Source organism: Dendropsophus ebraccatus, chromosome 1 (genome assembly GCF_027789765.1).
Source record: "Dendropsophus ebraccatus isolate aDenEbr1 chromosome 1, aDenEbr1.pat, whole genome shotgun sequence".
NCBI lineage: Eukaryota > Metazoa > Chordata > Amphibia > Anura > Hylidae > Dendropsophus > Dendropsophus ebraccatus.
The window spans coordinates 98,476,575-98,496,380 of NC_091454.1; the positions used below are offsets into that span (position 1 = coordinate 98,476,575).

At 44.7% G+C, this 19,806-nt stretch overlaps 1 protein-coding gene across 1 annotated transcript in view; it reads left to right on the forward strand.

The window, feature by feature from the left end:
* Nucleotides 1–19,806, forward strand: part of NELL2 (neural EGFL like 2) — a 178,952-nt gene that overhangs the window by 139,812 nt on the left and 19,334 nt on the right. The window contains exon 16 of the mRNA XM_069955993.1: nt 15,575–15,715. Coding sequence (XP_069812094.1) covers nt 15,575–15,715 — 141 coding nt within the window. The remainder of the gene's footprint in view (nt 1–15,574; nt 15,716–19,806) is intronic.

Genomic DNA, 19,806 nt, shown 5'->3' on the forward strand with positions numbered 1-19,806 from the left:
GCGCGGATAAGTTCCAGCGGATTCCTTCGCTCATACCTGCTCCTATAGACGATTAAATTCTATGGGCAGGCAAATTCTGCCGTCCGCCGAAACAAATGACATGTCAGTTCTTTCGGCATACGTGCCGCCGTGAGCGGGTACGAGCAACTGAATTCGCCTAAATCTATCCGTGCAGATTCCGTAGTGTGAACCCACCCTGAGGGTACGTGCACACTACGGGAACACCCGTTGCAGATTCCACAGCTTTGCACCCGCTTGTGGACTATGGTGGCCACGTGCGTGGAATCCGCCTGTGGATAGAATGGTGTCTATGGCATGGGCGGAAATGTGCGTGGCCGCCAGAGTCTGCGAGCAGGTCTGAGCTGCGAAATCAGCAACAGGTTTTCCGTTGCAATTCCGTAGTGTGCATGTACCCGAAGTGTGGATTTGGGACCAACTTTTAGTGGCTAGAGAAGAATACTAGTATAGCGGTTTACTCTCTGCCAGACTCAGCTTAGGCATATATTTCTCTACATGGACAGCCATTAGTTTAAAATTTACCATGTACGGTGCTAGATTTCTTCTGAAGTGGCTACTGCAGGGAAATTGTGTGGTTGGATTAAAGCTCCTAAACAAAATTAGTTAAATGTCAGGGGTTTTACGGGCCTGACCCTCAGGAACTATCTGATCTGTGTAGCGTGTTTTTATGTTACAAGGGGGACAGCCCATTTAAAAAAAAAAGTTAAAAATACCAAGGAAACAGTAAGATTGAGAATTATTGTAGAATTTTATTCTTATAGCAAAATGCTTGTTTTTTCTTGGAGTCAACATTTTTCCCCATTTTAAGGTCAGTTTGCAGAAAAGAAAAATGCATTTTTTTTAATTATCTCCCTGCTTTTCAATATACTTTGTCCACCTAATAACAAGCTTCTATATATCCCCATTAAAAATGTTTATGGCTGAGCTGCAAGTTCTTTCTTCACCTCTTCATAAGACATGAATCTCCATCCTCCTGTTGCTTCTTTTAGGGCACTTGAGGATACAATGTACAATGGGGAAAGATTGGGACTATAAGAATGATGCTTTGCCATTCATTGATTTTGGAGACTGTTGACAGTATTTTGTTAGAATTTTAGCCTTCAGCTCTTTAGTGAACAGTTGACTGTAATGAGCACTATTGATTGTTGAACCTTTATTGCATACACAGAGCCATGTCTGTTTTTTAGTATTATCCACCGTTACAGGTATAACAAACAGAATGAATTGACGTGTATGCTTATTGTTGTCGTGCCAGGCGTCCAGCTCCTTCTTTGTTGCTGTCACTTATGCTACCTTCCTTGAACTTCTCTATACCTTCATACACTCTTCTTCTTAAAAAAAAACAAACACTTTTTCCATACTGTCCACAAAGTCTCCAATAAATGTTGTCTCCATGTTTTAGTGTTTGCTCACATGACTCCATCGCTGACTTGTACGAGTGAATGGGGCAGTGTTGCAACACTCACATGGCTGTGACCACGACCCTGCGGCCAGGATGGACTTTTGGTGATTATGGGATGATAGCCACTTGTGAGTCACAACCCCATTCACTTGTATGATAGATGGAGTCAGGTGCCCAGACAACGAGTCAGGCAATGTCACATAGTTGTTTATCGTGCAACCAGGGGTCACAGTGTAACCCCAGCATTAAATGGGTATGCATGCAGTGAAATTGGCTTTAGGTCAGTAAAGAATTTGGGTCAATATTTTACAGCAGTAATAAATCAAAACTAGGAATGAAACTTTCACAGAGAGTAAACTTTAATGGGAAGATATTGACTAGTTTTAGTTTGCAAAACCTGATGCAAAATATTTAAGTCTAAAAGGCAAATGTTTTTTTTTTTTTTTTAAAGGCTTTATTTCTAATAGATCAATTACAATGGTGAATTGTCCCTATCATAATTGATTCTTGCTGAAAGTGACAAACTTGAAAATAAAGGAAAAATGCAGGTACAATTTAAATTCGAGCAATTAAAAAAATGGCATTTTTTTTATTATAAATTTCGGCCATTTTTTACAGTTATATAATACTGGCAAAAAAGCTGTATGTTAACATCGACAGCATGGTAGCTCAGGGGTTAGCGCTGTTGTTTTGCAGCACTGGGGTTCATATCCAGCCTCTGAGAACATCTGTAAGGTTGCCTATTTTTCAACATGCAAAACAAGCTACAAAAACCTTGGAAAACCTTATAAATTCTCAGTATGAAATGGTGTGATTGTTTTGTAGGCGGATGTCACCTAAATAAAAATGCTAATCAAATGTACATTGGTCACTTATAGCAGCTTGGATGAATATACAAAGGTTACAGTTAGGCTATGTTCACACAACATCAAAAACATTAGAAAGGCGGACAATTTTCGTATTTAAAAAAGTCAGTTTTTGCTGTGATTTAACTGACTGCAATGGCAATGCATTAAGGTCAATGGGAAAACGGACGTCCAGTGCACACAGTGTATTAAATATCGGACGTTTTTGCCGCGGACGTCAAAATAATGAACATGATCATTATTTTCGGACGTCTTTTGCAAACAGCTGACAATTTTTTTATTAGTAGTTCACACGCAGTTTTTCTTTTGCCACCGTTTTTTCTCTGTTTTTACTATTAAATTCAGTGGACTTTTCAATTAAGCCGCACCCAAAGTCCAATTAGTAACCCAAACTAGAATAATGTACCAACAGCTGTCATTGCACTAAGGGGAGGCCAGGCTGCTAAATGACGTCCGTTATTTAAGACTCAAGATAACGTAATTTTAAACGGTGCTGAAAAAATGTTGTGTGAACATAGCCTTAGGCTGAAATTCCACTTTGCTTTAGATATTGGATGATAAATTGAAGTAAATATGGTGAATAATTCACAGGAGCAACTTTAGATTATAAGTAGGTCATGATGTATCACAGCCCTGGTTGTCTGATACAGTATGATCTTTTTAGTGCTCTCTTGGCATAAATGTGAAAAATTCACGTGACAAGAGCTTTTAATTTTTCATGAAGATATAGACATTACAGGCGCTCAGTCAGATTTTGTCCGGTAATGTCTTAATAAATCATGAAATTCAGTCTGAGAATTGTATGGATGGAGTCAGGTCAACATTGATTCATGAACACAGTGACAGGATGACAGTTTCAGCACAGAAAACAAATGTACTGTAATTAAACTTCATTTTATCCAACACATTCTGATCTAATGTGACCTTGGATACAGGATCAAGATATGAATTGGGGGTAGGGTAAACCGGATAGGTTTTTTTTTCCTGTAGTGTATTGTGAGATACTAATATGATTTATCAAGAACAAAAAAAAAGGAAACATTTATGCAATACTTATACAGACACTCTCATACCAACAGAATTTTCATAAATCTATAGTACAAACTTTGCAATATATACAGTATACTATATATTTATCTTTCACTGAAGGCCATCTTGAGACAGATCAGCTAACTGAAGTAGCATGTTAAGGTTGGAGCTACAAAGCTACTTTAAGCGAGACCAAGTTTCATCCAAGTCGCACAACTTTATTACAGTTGTGACTTTGCTGTTAACAAAACAGCCAAGTTGCAGAGAAGTCACAAACAAATATCTGATAATGCCCCAGAGCTCCATCAAATCCTCTATGATCAAAGGGAAAGAACATTTTACCTCAACAAACCTGCCAAGAGAGGGCCACCCATGAAAACTCTCAGCCTGGGAAGGAGGGCATTAAGCTGAGAGGCAGCACAGAGACCAAAGGTAACCCTGAAGGAGCTGCAGGGTTTCCAAGCGGAGACTGGAGTATTTCTCCATACAACCACAATAAACATACACTCCACAGATCTGGGCTTTATAGAAGAGTGTCTAGAGAAAAAAAAGCTAATTTTGAGTTTGCCAAAAGACACATATAGGAAGGTGCTCTGGTGAGATGAGACCAGAATTTAACTTTTTGGCCTCCAGAGAAAATGCTTTGTCTGTTGAAAATGCTGTGTTGGTCTGTGAGGAGAAGATGGGTGGTGGATATGTGTAAATGTATAAGCATGGTCCAGTCAAAGCTCAGACCTTAATCCAATTGAGAATCTGTGGCCAGACTTAAAGATTGCTGTTCACTAGTGGAATCCATCTAAATTGAAGGAGCTGGAGAAGTTAGGCCTTGAGGAATGGGCAAAAATCCCAGTGGCAAGCACATAGAGACTCATCCAAAGTGATTTGCAGCTGTAATTGCTGCCAAAGGCTCTACAAAGCATGACTGTGTGTGTGTGGGGGGGGGAATAGTTACGCACAAAGACGTTTTCTCTTATTTTGTCCTATTTGTTGTTTGCTTAACAATGAGAAGAAAAGAAAATATACAAAGTTGTCAGCATGCTGTTTAACCTCTTAAGGACCCATGACGTACCGGTACATCATGGATCACTGTCACTTAAGGACCCATGATGTACCGGTACGCCGGCCCTTTAAACGGGCGCCGTGCGAAATCGCGCGGCGCTCCGGTGAAGATGGCTGCTGATTCTATCAGCAGCCATGTTTCTGTGTCACGTAGGGGGCAGTTTCCCTGCCCCCCGTGACGACGATCGCTGTGATTGGCCGATGACTTCGCATCGGCCAATCACAGCAATTTGCTGGATTTCTGGGATCGGACCCCGGCAAAGAGCTGTGATTGGTGCTGTCAGAGACAGCACCAATCACAGCTGTGACCGGGCATCACTTGCCCGTTTATCCGGCCCTTCGATCGCCCGTGATTGGCCGGCTGCCGCATGGGAGCAGCGTGCACCCGGCGCGGTCCTGGAGGGTGCCAGGTGCCTCCTCCCCCCGAGCTGCGGCCGCCTCCGGTAACAGGACAGCTGATCTCCCTGTGCTTCCTACCCTGATTCCATCGCCTACCTCCTTCTGCGTCCTTTCCCTCCGGCGTCCTCCTCGCCCCCCCCCCCCCGTGCCTCCCCGGTGTTTTCCCCTCCTCCCCATGCTTCTGCCGCCACCATGTGCCCGGCCAGCCGCCCCTCAGTCCGGCCAGCCCCCCTCCGTCCTGCAGCCCCCCCCCCCCTCCGAGCTGACAGCCCCCCGTGTCCTGAAGCCCCCCCTGTGTCCTGACAGCCCCCCTGTGTCCCTGTGTCCTGACAGCTCCCCTGTGTCCTGACAGCCCCCCCTGTGTCCTGACAGCCCCCCCCTTTGTCCTGCCAGCCCCCCCTGTGTCCTGCCAGCCCCCCCTGTGTCCTGCCAGCCCCCCCCCTGTGTCCTGCCAGCCCTCCCCTGTGTCCTCTGTCCTGCCAGCCCCCCCCTGCGTCCTGCCAGCCACCCTCCCCTGCGTCCTGCCAGCCACCCTCCCCTGCATCCTGCCAGCCACCCTCCCCTGCGTCCTGCCAGCCACCCTCCCCGGCGTCCTGCCAGCCACCCTCCCCTTCGTCCTGCCAGCCACCCTCCCCTTCGTCCTGCCAGCCACCCTCCTCTTACCCTCTCTCCTCTCCTGCCACTCTCCCCTTCCCTTCCACCCTCTGTCATGCCACCCTCTCCCCTCTGTCCTGCTGCCCCTCTTCTCTTTCCCTCTCCCCTCTGTCCTGCCACCCCTCTCCTCTTTCACTCTCCCCTTCATCCTGCCGCCCCTCTCCCCTCCGTCCTGCCGCCCCTCTCCCCTCCGTCCTGCCGCCCCTCTCCTCTTTCCCTCTCCCCTCTGTCCCTCTCCCCTCTGTCCTGTCACCCCTCTCCTCTTTCACTCTCCCCTTCATCCTGCCGCCCCTCTCCCCTCCGTCCTGCCGCCCCTCTCCCCTCCGTCCTGCCGCCCCTCTCCTCTTTCCCTCTCCCCTCTGTCCTGCCACCCCTCTTCTCTTTCCCTCTCTCCTCTCCCCTCTGTCCTGCCACCCCTCTCCTCTCCCCCTCTCCCCTCTGTCCTGCCGCCCCTCTCCTCTTTCCCTCTCCCCTCCGTCCTGCCGCCCCTCTCCTCTCTCTCTCTCCCCTCCATCCTGCCGCCCCTCTCCTCTTTCCCTCTCCCCTCCGTCCTGCCGCCCCTCTCCTCTTACCCTCTCCCCTCTGTCCTGCCGCCCCTCTCCTCTTTCCCTCTCCCCTCTGTCCTGCCGCCCCTCTCCTCTTACCCTCTCCCCTCTGTCCTGCCGCCCTTCTCCTCTTACCCTCTCCCCTCTGTCCTGCCGCCCCTCTCCTCTTTCCCTCTCTCCTCTCCCCTCCGTCCTGCCGCCTCTCTCCCCTTCCCTGCCACCCTCTCCTCTTACCCTCTCCGCTGCCACCCTCCCCTCCTAAAAAACACATGAATAAAATGTAAAAACAGTACATAAAACACTAACACTTACACGTGTAAAAGCATATCACTTACACACCCCTCTAAGGATGCCTTCACACACACCGGATCCGCAGGGGATTTCACGCTGCGCATTCGCAGCGAAATCCGCTGCGGATCCAAAGCCAGTGCATCCCTATGAGAATACATACACGCAGCAGGAATGACATCCCACTGCGTGTATGTAAGTTAACCCCTGCCGGCTGGAGCATACATCACCTCCCCGCTCTGGTTTGCTTCGGGGGTTCTCAGCAGGATGTCTCGCTCAGCCAATCAGCAGCTGTGGCTGGGCAGCTCACTGATTGGCTGCACGGGATGAGCAGACGCCGGGAGCCCCGAAGTAAGCCGGAGCAGGGAGGAGGTAAAGTATGCTCCGGCCAGCGGGCGTTAACTTACATATACGGAGCGGGATGTCATTCCTGCTGCGTGTATGTATTCTCATAGGGATGCACTGACGCTGGATCCGCAGTGTGCGGATCCGGTGTGTGTGAAGGCATCCTAAAGAAAAAATAACAAAAAAATGGGCACAGGTTGTTCTCGGCTGAGGAGGCATTCACCTGGATTGCCTCCGATACTGAGACAACCAGTGAGGGAGAAGAGGAAGATACCTCGTTCCTTCTTCCTTCCTCTTCTTCCTCATTGTCATCACCATTTAGTGATGACAAGCCCCCAAGGCGCTGCCCCAGGACTAGGCCCCAGGAAGCCCCAAAAGCCCCCTCAAGTGACCTCACCCCGTATGAACCACAGATTCCTGAGTTCGTTGGGGTCACTTGTGGGGGGTCTCCTCTGTTTTAGCAGCACGGGGGCTCTGCGAGCTCTTCACCCTCCATTTTGGCCAAATCCAGCTTCCAAAATCCAAATTGCGCTCCTTCCCTTTGAAGGCTTTCCGTGCGGTGACTTTGCACTTTGTGTCCCCATGTGGGGTACTTTTGTAATCGGAGGAAATTGCGCTACGTGATTAGGCATTTATTTTTTCTTTTAACCCCTTGTGAACATGAAAAATTCAAAGTTAGACCAATGTTTTAGTGTAAAAAATTTAATTTTTCATTTTCACAGCACATTGTTCCACATTTGTGCCTGTCACCAGTGGGGTCCATATGCTCACTAAACCCCTTGTTACATTCCGTGAGCGGTGTAGTTTCCAGAATGGGGTCACTTGTGGGGGGTTTCCAATGTTTTGGCAGCATGGGCACTCTGCGAACCGGACATGGCCTTCGTCCTCCGTTCCAGCCTCTAAATGGTGCTCTGTCCCTTTGGTGGCTTGCCCTGTGCCCATATGGCACATTATATCCCCATGTGGGGTATTTTCGTACTCAGGGGAAATTACCCTACACGTTTTGTGTTTATTTTCTCTTTTAACCACTTGTGGAAATGAAAAAAATCAAGGCTAGACCAACATTTAGTGTAAAAAAAAATTAAATTTTTACACTAAATCATTGATCTAGTCCTTATTTTTTCATTTTCACAAGGGTTTAAAAGATAAAAACAACAGGAAATGTGTAGAACAATTTCCCCTGAGTACGGAAATACCCCACATGTGGACATAAAGTACCATGCGGGTGCAGGGTAAGCCTCCAAAGGGAAGGAGCGCCATTTGGCTAGAATGGATGGTGAATGCCATGCCGCATTTACAAAGGCCCTGTGTTGCTAAAACATTGAAAACCCCCCAGAAGTGACCCCATTCTGAAAACTACACCCCTTAAGGAATCTAATAAGGGGTGCAGTGAGGATATGGACTCCTCGATGACGGGCACATTTGTGCTGTGGAAATGAAAAAAACGAAATTTTTCACTTTCACGTCACATTGTTCCACATTTGTGCCCGTCACCAGTGGGGTCCATATGCTCAATGCACCCCTTATTAGATTCCTTGAGGGGTGTAGTTTTCAGAATGGGGTCATTTTGGGGGGTTTACCACTGTACTGGCAGCATAGGGTCTTTGTAAATGCAACATGGCCCTTGAAATCCATTCCAGGCAAATCCAGCCTCCAAAAGCCAAATAGCACTTCTTCCCTTCAGAGGCCCGTCTTGCGGCCGCATGGCGCTTTATATGCACATGTGGGGTATTTCCGTACTCGGGACAAACTGCTCTACACGTTTTGTGTTTTTTTTTCTCTTTTAAACCCTTGTGAAAATGAAAAATTCACGGCTAGGCCAATGTTTAAGTGTAAAAAATGTAATTTTTACACAACATCATTGATCTAGTTTTGACGTTTCTCATTTGCACAAGGGGTTAAAAGAGAAGAAACAAAACAAAACATGTAGATAAATTTCCCCTGAGTACAGAAATACCCCACATGTGGACTTAAGGCGCTATGCAGCCGCAAGACGGGCCTCTGAAGGGAAGGAGCGCCATTTGTCTTTTGGAGGCTGGATTTGGGTAGAATGGATTTTGAGGGCCTTGTTGCATTTAAAAACTCCCTGTGCTGCCAAGGCAGTAAAAGCCCCCACAAGTGACCCCATTCTGGAAACTACACCCCTCACGGAATGTAACAAGGGGTATAGTGAGCATATGGACCCCACTGGTGATGGGCAAAAATGTGGAACAATGTGGCGTGAAAATGAAATATTATATTTTTTACACTATAATGTTGGTTTAGCCTTGAATTTTTAATTTTCACAAGGGGTTAAAAGAGAAAAAAAAAACTAAATGTGTAGAGCAACTTCCCCTGAGACTGTAAATACCCCACATGTGGACATAAAGCGCCATGTGGGTGCAGGGCAACCCTCCAAAGGGATGGAGCGCCATTTGGATTTTGGAGGCTGGATTTGGCCAGAATGGATGATGAACGCCATGTCGCATTTACAGAGCCCTCGTGCTGCCAAAACACTGTAAACCCCCCACAAGTGACCCCATTCTTTAAACTACACCCCTCAAGGAATCTAACAAGGGGTGCAGTGAGCATATGGACCCCTTGATGATGGGCACATTTGTGCCTTGAAAGTGAAAAAATGAAATTTTTCACTTTCACATCACATTGTTCCACATTTGTACCTGTCACCAGTGGGGTCCATATGCTCAATGCACCCCTTGTTAGATTCCTTGAGGGGTGTAGTTTCCAGAATGGGGTCAATTGTGGGGGGTTTCCAGTGTTTTAGCAGCACAAGGGCTCTGTAAATGCGACATGGCCCTTGAAATCCATGCCAGTGAAATTCAGCTTCCAAATGCCAATTGGCGCTCCTTCCCTTTGGAGGCTCGTCCTGCGCCCCCTTGGCACTTTATGTCCACATGTGGGGTATTTCCGTACTCGGGAGAAACTGCGCTACATGTTTTGTGATTTTTTTTCCTTTTATCACTTTGTGGAAATGAAAAATTGAAAGCTAGAACAACATTTCAGTATAAAAAAAATTATTTTTAGTTTTTAACGCCACATTGTTCTGAAAATCTGTGAAGCACCTGTGGGGTCCAAATGCTCACCGCACCCCTTGTTACATTCCTCGAGGGGTGTAGTTTTCAAAATGGTGTCCCTTTAGGGGTGTTTTTTTAGGTTTTGGCACCCCAGAGCCTCTGCCAACCTGAAGTGGTACGGTCAAAAATGACCAAATATAACGGAGCCATTGAAATTCACTAGGCGCTCCTTTATATCTGAGGCTTGTGGTTCTGTCAAATAATGCAATAGGGCCACATATGGAGTATTTCTATAAACTGCAGAAATGGGGCAATCAATATTGGGGTACATTTCTCTGGTAATAGGTTTACAATTATGAAAGATATTGGATTACAAGAAAATCTCTGCACAGAAAATTTTAATTTTCAAATTTCTTACACACTTGGCTTTTATTTCTGTGACTCCCCTAAAGGGTTAAAAAACTTTCTGGGTGTGCTTTTGCAGAGCTTGGGGGTGCAGTTTCTGAAATGGGGTGCTTTGTGGGGCTTTCTAACATACAGTCCCCTCAAATACACTTTAAACCTGAACAGGTCCCTAAAAATATCTGATTTTGAAATTTTACTGACAATTTGGAAATTTGCTGCTAATGTTTTAAGCTTTCTATTGTCTAAAAAAAAATTAAAGATTGTTTAATAAATGCCGCCAACATAAAGTAGACATGTTGCTAATGCTATTTAATATATAATTTATGTGGTATAACCATTTTCTGTACAAGCAGAAAAGTTTCAAAGTTGGAAAAATGCATTTTTTCACAATTTTTCACGTTATTTTGGTTTTTTTCATAAAGATTCGTTATAAGTATCGACTCTAATTTACCAGAAATTTAAAATACCATATGTCACGAGAAAACAGTCTCAGAATCAGCCGGATAGGTAAAAGCATTCCCAAGTTATTAATGAATAAAGTGACACAGGTCATATTCATAAAATTTGCCTCGGTCCTTAAGGCCATTTCATGCCCGGTCCTTAAGGGGTTAAGAAATGATGGAAACCTTCAAAAAATCTATTAAAATTCCAGGTTTTGAGGTAGCAAAACATTAGAAATAGCAAAGGCTGGGGGAATACTCTTGCAAACCACTGTCCATTTCTATTAATTTTGCTTTTAAGTACTTTTCTTTGGCTAAAATATTATCGCACATTTAAAGCTTTTTTTCATTACATGTAGATCTTGTTATATGGAGGGAACAGTTTATTATTAATGCTGTAATAGTATTGTATTTTTAATGGATTATTTGGAACTGAGAGTATTTAATGTGGTTTGAATATCATTTAGTTTACAATTGATTATATATGCATATTAGGGAGACTTTCTCAGTATGACTGCCATTATTTAGTAGCAGGGCCCATGTTACATGAGAGACTGCATGCAGCTAAATTTAGTTATGTATTAATAATTTAGTAGGAGCCCTGCAGTGTGGGAAGCTTAGCTATGCTATGTATATTGTCTGGAAATGTGTGGTTTATACTGAGCTGTTAAAAACATCTTTAGCGCTGCTGCAGGTTTAGCGTTGATATAAATGCTTCTTAGCCATTTAACAGAAGAAAATGCAAATGTAAAATGTATTTATGATAAGAGGCATTAGACGGGGTCACCTCCCTATGGTTAATTAACAGAGCCATTTGTAAATATTGTACCTTAGTGTTACATGAGAGCAAGCTAAGCCGAGGCTGGTTGTCCTAGATGTGCACATAAGAGCCTGTGTTATATCAAGATGATGGTGGGAAGGATTTTATTGGATACAAAATGAAACCTACCTGGCTTGTGATTGAATCTTCTCACATGACCCATAGCTATTGGGAGTGTGAATGCGTAGATCTCTACATCACACCGTACTTACAGTACTGCCCTCAAAACTCCCGGCAGTCATATACAGAGGTAGGGTATAAGAGTGTGATGATACTTTGGTTTTGGCCACAAAACTTGCACAAACAAAAAGAGAGACCACTTCTATCACAAGTGTTCGGCAGGGAGTAAAATGCCCTGCACCTCCCCTTAGTTATGATTGACCACCCTAGCTCTAGAGCTGTCAGGCACAGCTTAGAGGAGGGGCTAGGGGAGCTCTTATTACAGAGGGCTCTGGGCACCAATAGTGCTTGCCATAAAGGTGGCTGAGCCATCAAAATGTTTTTCTTAGTCATGCAAGTTGTGTGGCCAAATAATAAGGCATTAATACACTGTCCTGCCAGACCTCTGTATAGGGGTGGTTTGATGGCTAAAGGCTGCGGACAGGTTTATGAATAATTTTTTAGAAACATTATGCGTTCTATGTAAACCATGCTCACAAGCATTGGTTGTGTCCCACAACAACCATGGTGCCTCCATGAATAAGGCCTTTACTCTGATACCATTAAGAGTGCCAGAAGACTGTCCCTTTCAGCAAGGTGCCTTCTCACAAACAGTGCTTCTCTCTTTACACTACTATAGAAATAAATGAATTGCTTGTATAGAACTCCACATTTGTATAGAGGTGTAGAACTCCCATTGGTTCATAGAGAATCTCTGAGAGCAAAGCTAGAAATATAGATAAGATAGCATGCTTATCTGGCTGAATAGAAAGAGGAGAACACCACTGCCAGACTCCTCCAATGGCAATTTATTGCTCACAGAAGGATTGGAGTGCTGAAATTCAATATTGCCAATATTTCTCTTCCTTGACATCTATAGCTGGGTTAGAATCAAAACGGCACTGTATACATGATCAGCTGGTCAAACTAAAATTAGTAGGTTTGGACAACACACGTCCAATATTTATGGTCCGCTTAAAGGGGTTTATCCAGTCAGGTTTTTAAATAGGTTACCTGGTTTTCTTTACTGCTTCTGCTGATGTACAGCACAGACACGAATGCAGGAACGTATAGAAAGCATTTCCAGTCTGCAAGGAATGTCAGCAGAAGTAGTAAAGAAGAGGACCACAGCAGAAACCAGGTGCTTGGAAAACCAGCAATAGTGGGAGAGCAGGGAGAGAAAGGCCCTATTCCACGGAACGATTATCGTCTGTATTCGGCCGATATCGCCCGCTACAGACGATAATCGTCCCGTGGAATAGAGTGCAACGATCAGCCGACATCGTTCATGTCCGCTAATCTATGCAGCTTGTTTTTCAACATGTTGAAAAACAAGCGACTGATACAGCAACGATCTGCTGCCGTCGCTCCGTTGAATAGGAGCATCGGCAGCAGACGCTGCTGTATCCTATGGGCTGCCCGGACGATCAGCGATCGCCCGGACGATCAGCGATCACCCGGGCAGCCCCCCCGCAGCTCCCCGCCGCCCCTCCCGCACTCACCCGCTCGCTGCTGCCGCGTTGAATAGCGGCGGCAGTGAGCGGGGAACGAGGAGCAAACGAGCGCTGAGAGTGCTCGTTTGCTCCTCTAAAACGACCCGTGAAATAGGGCCTTTAGTATGCAGCTTTATTTTTCCTGAAGACCAGGCTGCTGTTCCTGGCTGGATAACCCATTTATGTATAATCTTTGATGTCATCTAAATATTCCAACTTCACTTGCCAGTACAGTTCTTTGTCTTGGTTTGCCAATTACCAAAGATTAAAAATCGTTGAATATGTTTTTGGTTCAGTAAAGGTAATTAATTTAGGTGGGGGCAGGGTTATTATAATTGATAGTTTAACCTAAAATGCTGGCAAGAATTGTGCAGTTGATTCTATAACAAGTTTCACTTTCAACCCAGAAACGTTTATGTCCCTAGACACTTAAAACAGCAACTCTGTGAATGCTGAGTAAATAAAGTTTTAATTTGTATTGATCCTGCAGTCTTCCTCTCTTTAAGTGCATGGAAATAAATTAAAAAGTGGTTCACATAGGCCAAAGCGGAAAGTGCTGACACATTTGTTTTTTAAGTACGTAGATAACAATTTAGCTATATTAGCATCATTGCACTGTAGTATATTTTAATGCCTTCATTTTGAAAAGAGTTTTATGTCAGACCCACTGTGTTTTATACGCAGTCATCCTACACTCTGAAAATTTAAGCTATTTCAGTAATTTTCATAATGATGAATTAAAATGGCTTAGTACTATAAAAACTGTTCGGCTTACAGTAAGAATATCTTATCTAATGGTTTCACAGAAATGAAAATTTTAAAACTGGAATTTTGTGGCTCTGACAGAACACGAAGGACAAGAAAATACTTATATTATATGCATGCTTTATAACAAAACTATAAACAGTATACCTGCTGTCTCCTTTGATACAACCCTTCAATTGTGGCAGTAGGAATAAGCAGGTTACTTGGTACAGAAATGTCTCTTGCTGTTAAACTGAGGTATTCTGATCAGAGATTGGGTGATAGGTCTGCAAAGTGAATCTGACTTTATCTTTCACCTGAGCGGTGTAAAAATGACATCTGCTGTGATGATACAAGGCAGGAGTCCTCATGCTTGTGATCATAACCTGCAGTACATTGGTTTTAGAAAGGATATATTATTGTCATAATGCAGGGGTAATATTCTGGTGGAACAGAATGTACATTACAACTATATATGCAGCAGAGAACAGTATTTGGTGTAAAAATCTGTGTATATACAGTGGTACCTCTCTTCTCAAACACAATCCGTTCTGGCAGGCAGGTTGAGAGACGAGCCGTTTGAGCAATTTTTCCCATAAGTAGTAATGTAAATGTGTTTAATTGGTTTCAGAATCCAACACTACTGTACTTGTATGTTTCATTTACAAATTTACAAACAAATCACTACAGTACAGTACTATACATGTACAACAAGACTTCAAGACTGAGAACCAAGCAAGTGTTTGAGTTATTGTTTGAGAACTGAACAGTCTGAGTTCAGAGCAGTTTGAGAACTGAGGTACCACTGTATAGACATTGCCAGGTAAAATGCACCATGATAATTGTGGATGGATGTTGGGCAGCAGGACATATTTGATAACTTCCCTGGCCCTCATAGTCCTGACATTGCATTAATATCATCCTTCGTCTTATATTGATGCCAGTCACATGATACCAAATCCACACTGTCAAATTCCCTGACCCTGAAGTGGGCAGGGCTGCAATATGTGCTTTATCCCTGAATGTGCTGTTTATATGTGTATTGTGGGTGCTGCTGCCCCCCCAGCATCCACCCTGTGGTGTCAGTCTCCATCTCGGGCTATTTCCTATGTAGTGTGGCTGTCTGTGCCTTGATGTGTACTTCTGCTCTACATCCTATCCTGTACTACATGGTGTCCATATTACTTGTGTTTCTTTAGACAAACACTTGGTCCCATTCATGTTAACATATCACTAGTGAATCACCAGCAACCTAACATAGGTATCCAAGGGGTATTTCATCTCAGCTTGTATTGATAGAGGATAACTAGTAGAGATGAGCGAACCTGCCGAGATTCGGGTTCGTATGAACCTGAACTCTCGGCGTCTGATTCCCGCTGTCTGCAGCCTCCGTGAAGAGGGTGGATACAGCCTGAAAAACTGGGATACAGCCTATGGCTATGGCCGTATCCCAGTTTTCCAGGCGGTCCTCCGGCTGTATCCACCCTCTTCACGGAGCGGGCACGCAGCGGGAATCAGACGCCGAGAGTTAAGGTTCATACAAACCCGAATCTCGGCAGGTTCGCTCATCTCTAATAACTAGCTGTTTGCTTGGGGCTTGACTGCCTAGACCCTACATTTCCTGAGAACAGGGACATAATAAGTTAGTTATTTTCTAGATAAAAGGCATTTTATTTTATTTCAAGATAACATGTTGTTTATTTTCTGTTGTAAATGTATTGTTAATGTTTCATATCAAACATAAAAACATTGTAGAAAGATGCAACAGATGTGCCAGGAGTATTTTTTCCCACCTGTAGCCAGTGACTCGGGGTGCAATGTATTCAGTAATGGTGTAACACTGTGTATTTGTTCATGGTCTAAACTGATTTACTTTTCTGTGTCTACTTATTAGACATTGATGAATGTGCCGAAGGATTTGTTCAGTGTGACAGCCGTGCTAACTGTATTAACCTACCCGGCTGGTACCACTGTGAATGCAGAGATGGCTACCATGACAATGGGATGTTCTCTCTGGGGGGAGAGTCATGTGAAGGTCAGTACTCACATTTCCAGTGCTTCTAAGGTCTTTGTAAGATTATGTTTTGGGTGTCAAATATAACTAAATTGCATCTTTATTTTAGGAATCATCTCATGAATTTTCTAAAATATAAAACAAAAATAAGCCACCTGTTGCTGCAGTGCTGCTGTTTCTGTGGCCTTTCTTCAAAGGGGACATTGCACTATACACAACCTAACTTCTTTAAAAAGTATATGAGACAAACTACAAATCCCTAATATATAGCAATAGCTGTTTGTCTATGAGTCTGCAGATGACAGGAGCTAGTAGCTAATGTGAGAACCTGAGCAATGATGGAGTACAATATAGACTACACAGTAGAGTGGAATGGTGCTTTAGCCGGCGAAGAATACAGGTGAAGTAGGAAAGCTTGGAATAGAGTTCTGCAATGCATGAAGAGAATAGTATTCTGCCACCTACATGGTAATATAGGGAGCAAGAATGTGACCAAAAAAGTAATATTATATGTTTAGAATGTAAAATTATTGTTATACTGCTGCTTCGTGTGGAAAGCCTCAGCGCCTTATTTTACATTTTGGCCAAACTCTGGAATACCCCTTTAATTTTTCTGCCCCAATGACATGACATACATCGGTGGCACAGCTTTAGTGCTCATGGTGCATCTTGTTATTGGCTGTAGCAGTCATGTGGATATATGGCATGAGCCACCAGAACATCTGTGCTACAATAGCAGAGGATTTATATGTGAGGTATGGTTATTTCTTATAGCATTTACTGCTTTTAGGCTTATTTCTGAAACTCTCATACAACCCCTGGAATCAGACTTCATCAATATGATTTTGTGAGGTTTACAATAAGGCTGTTGCTATAACAGTACAAATATGATGAAGAAAGGCTTTGTAGTTTCCGCTCTGTCTATTCATGGAAGAAAAGAGAGGGGATTCATGGAAATGCATTTATTTAATGTCTCCGAATCTCTGCTCTGCTCTGTAAAAGCACATAAATAAAAGGCTAAGTAACACTATGTGGTGCTTCCATCTGAAGTACAAATTATAGTCTTTCTGGTGCCTGAATAGGCCTCTAGGAGACATAAAATCAATTACAATGGCCATACAACTAAATGAAGCACTATCTTTTAAAGTCAGGTGCTGTACGAGGATTAGATGTAAGAAAAAAAAAATCTCCCCCCACAGTTGTTGTCTGAAAAATGTTTTTCTTTGTAATGTTGATAATAACAGACATGTATAACACGCAATATACACAGTAACTTTGGCTTCACAGAGATGAATATTAATTCGTGCTGAACATCCTCTGTTCTATTAAACATTATGCATTTTAATGAATTTCTTTCCTCGGCTTTCAAGAGGCAGAAATCTATGTGTGCACATAGCATCAATTTAAAGTGGAAATTACAGAGTGAACCCTCTTGGGATTTAGCCTTTGCAGTATGATGAGAAAAAACATCAATTCACTTTTACAGCCTTCCTAGAATAATATTTTGGGCTATTTTTGTTCTGAAATCCTATAAAATGTGTCTTCTTATGACACAATTAACATATTAACAATAAAGATATGTAAAGCTTTCAGCTGTGTTCACTCATTACAGTCTCCTTGCAGTAACTGGGACGGTAGTGCGTCATTTCAGTGAATATGCTGCTAAACCACAATTGTACTGCAATGAAACTGCAGCATGTGTGAAGGGGTTTTCAGGGCAAAATCAAAAGTTGCAGGGCAGCAAGGAGTGAATTAAACATAACACACAAGTTATACCCAACTAATCCAGTCCCCCACAGCCTGTTCTTGTGATGTCACAGAAACCACAGGAACTGCCTGCTCAGCCAATCAGTGGCTACATTGGACTAGGACAGCTGTAAATAACTTGTGAATGTTATATGTAGGCTGGGTTCGCACACAGCAAAATAATAATAAAATAATAGAATATAATAAAAATAAGAATAATAATATATAATATTATATAATATTAAAATGAAAGAGCTGTTCAACTCCTTTACAGGATGCAGACTGCACAAATCAGTAGTAGCAAGATAACAGGTATTATCCCGCAATCACAGTGTACAGCCGTATACCGAATATATAATTGTTTTTTTTACCATAATAAAATGAAAGGGCCGTTCAACTCCTTTACAGGACGCAGACTGCGCAAATTAGTAGTAGCCTAGCAAGATAACAGGTATTATCCCTCAATCACAGTATACAGCCGAATATCGTATATATATATTTTTTTGACAATAATAAAATGAAAGAGCCGTTCAACTCCTTTACAGGACACAGACTGCACAAATTCGGTGTATACACTTTCAGTAGATGTCTGTAACGCCTGGACTAGTGGATCCACTGGACCGTCACCAGCGATGGCACTAACCTCCCCAGGGAGCGGAGTCTAAGGGGCCGCTGGTTTTCACCAGAGCCCGCCGCAAGGCGGGATGGACTTGCTGCGGCAGGCGACCCCCAGGTCGCTACCCCTGGCTTGGTTGCTGGTGACGGCAGGCGAGGCGTGGCAGGAGCAGTAGGCAGGAGATGGTGCTGCAGAGGTCAGTGGACGTAACCGCAGGTGACAGGCAATACACAGGAGCAATGGTGATGCAGGGGAACAGGAACCAGGAACAAGGACTAGGGACAAGGTGGCGGATAGGAATCAGGAACAGGGACTAGGAACCAGGTAACGGACGGGAATCAGGAACAACAGGGAGCTGGGCCAAACGCTATGGGAAGCATGTAGAGGCTCCAACACCAGGGACAGGGCATGCTGGGATTTATAGGGGAGTGATTGGGTGCAACTACCAATTAGGTGCGGACTGGCCCTTTAAATCTGAGACAGCCGGCGCGCGCGCGCCCTAGGAGGCGGGGACGCGCGCGCCGGCCGGCACAGACGGAGGCAGGAGCGGGACCAGGTAAGGCGCCCCCCGGGGCCGAACATGTAGCAGCGCCGGGTCCCTGCACCGGGACCCCGGCAGCTGCATGGGATGGAGGGAGGTCGCGGCGGCGGCCCGGAGCACGGGACGCCGCCGCGGCCGTGACAGTACCCCCCCCCTTTGGCCTCCCCCTCTTTCTAACCTGCAGGAACCTCTTGATGAGATCTTGGTCCAGGATGTTAGCCTCGGGTTCCCAGGACCTCTCCTCAGGACCAAATCCTTTCCAGTCCACCAGGAAGAACCTTCTCCCTCTGACAGTCTTCATGGCCAGAATGTCCTTAACAGCGTAGACGTCGTCAGAGACGGCTTGTGGAGCAGAGAATGAAGACCTATCGGAGAACCGGTTCAGGACCACTGGTTTTAAGAGGGAAACATGGAAGGAGTTCGGAATCCGCATAGTGGGGGGTAGGCGGAGTTTGTAGGTGACAGGGTTGATGCGTCTTAGCACCGAGAAAGGACCGAGGAATCGAGGGCCCAACTTGTAGCTGGGGATCTTGAGTCGGACATATTTGGCCGAGAGCCAGACTTTGTCACCTGGGAGAAAATTCGTGGCAGGTCTCCTCTTCTTATCAGCCTGGTCCTTCATGCGTTCGGAGGCTTTGAGTAAGGACTGTCGAGTTTGTTCCCAGATCGATTGCAGGTCAGATAACAACTCCTCCTCGGCTGGGACTTCAGAGGATGGAGAGAGAGGCAGAGGAGGACGAGGATGATGCCCGTAGACCACATAGAAAGGGGACTTGCCTGTGGAAGTCGAGTCCAAATGGTTATATGAGAATTCTGCCCATGGGAGTAGATCGGACCAGTTGTCTTGGCGGCTGGAAACAAAATGGCGTAGGTAGTTACCCAGAATCTGATTGACTCTCTCCACTTGCCCGTTAGTTTGAGGATGATAGGCCGATGAGAAGTCCAGCTTCACTTGGAGTTGCGAGCATAGGGCACGCCAAAATTTAGAGACAAATTGAGAGCCTCGGTCGGACACAATGTGAAGAGGAAGTCCATGCAGGCGAAAGATGTGTCGGAAGAACAACTGAGCCAGACGAGGAGCAGAGGGCAGACCAGGAAGGGCCACGAAGTGAGCCATTTTAGAGAAGCGGTCCGTCACCACCCAAATAACAGTATTGCCCGCAGATGGAGGTAGGTCTGTGATGAAATCAATCCCAATGTGGTGCCAGG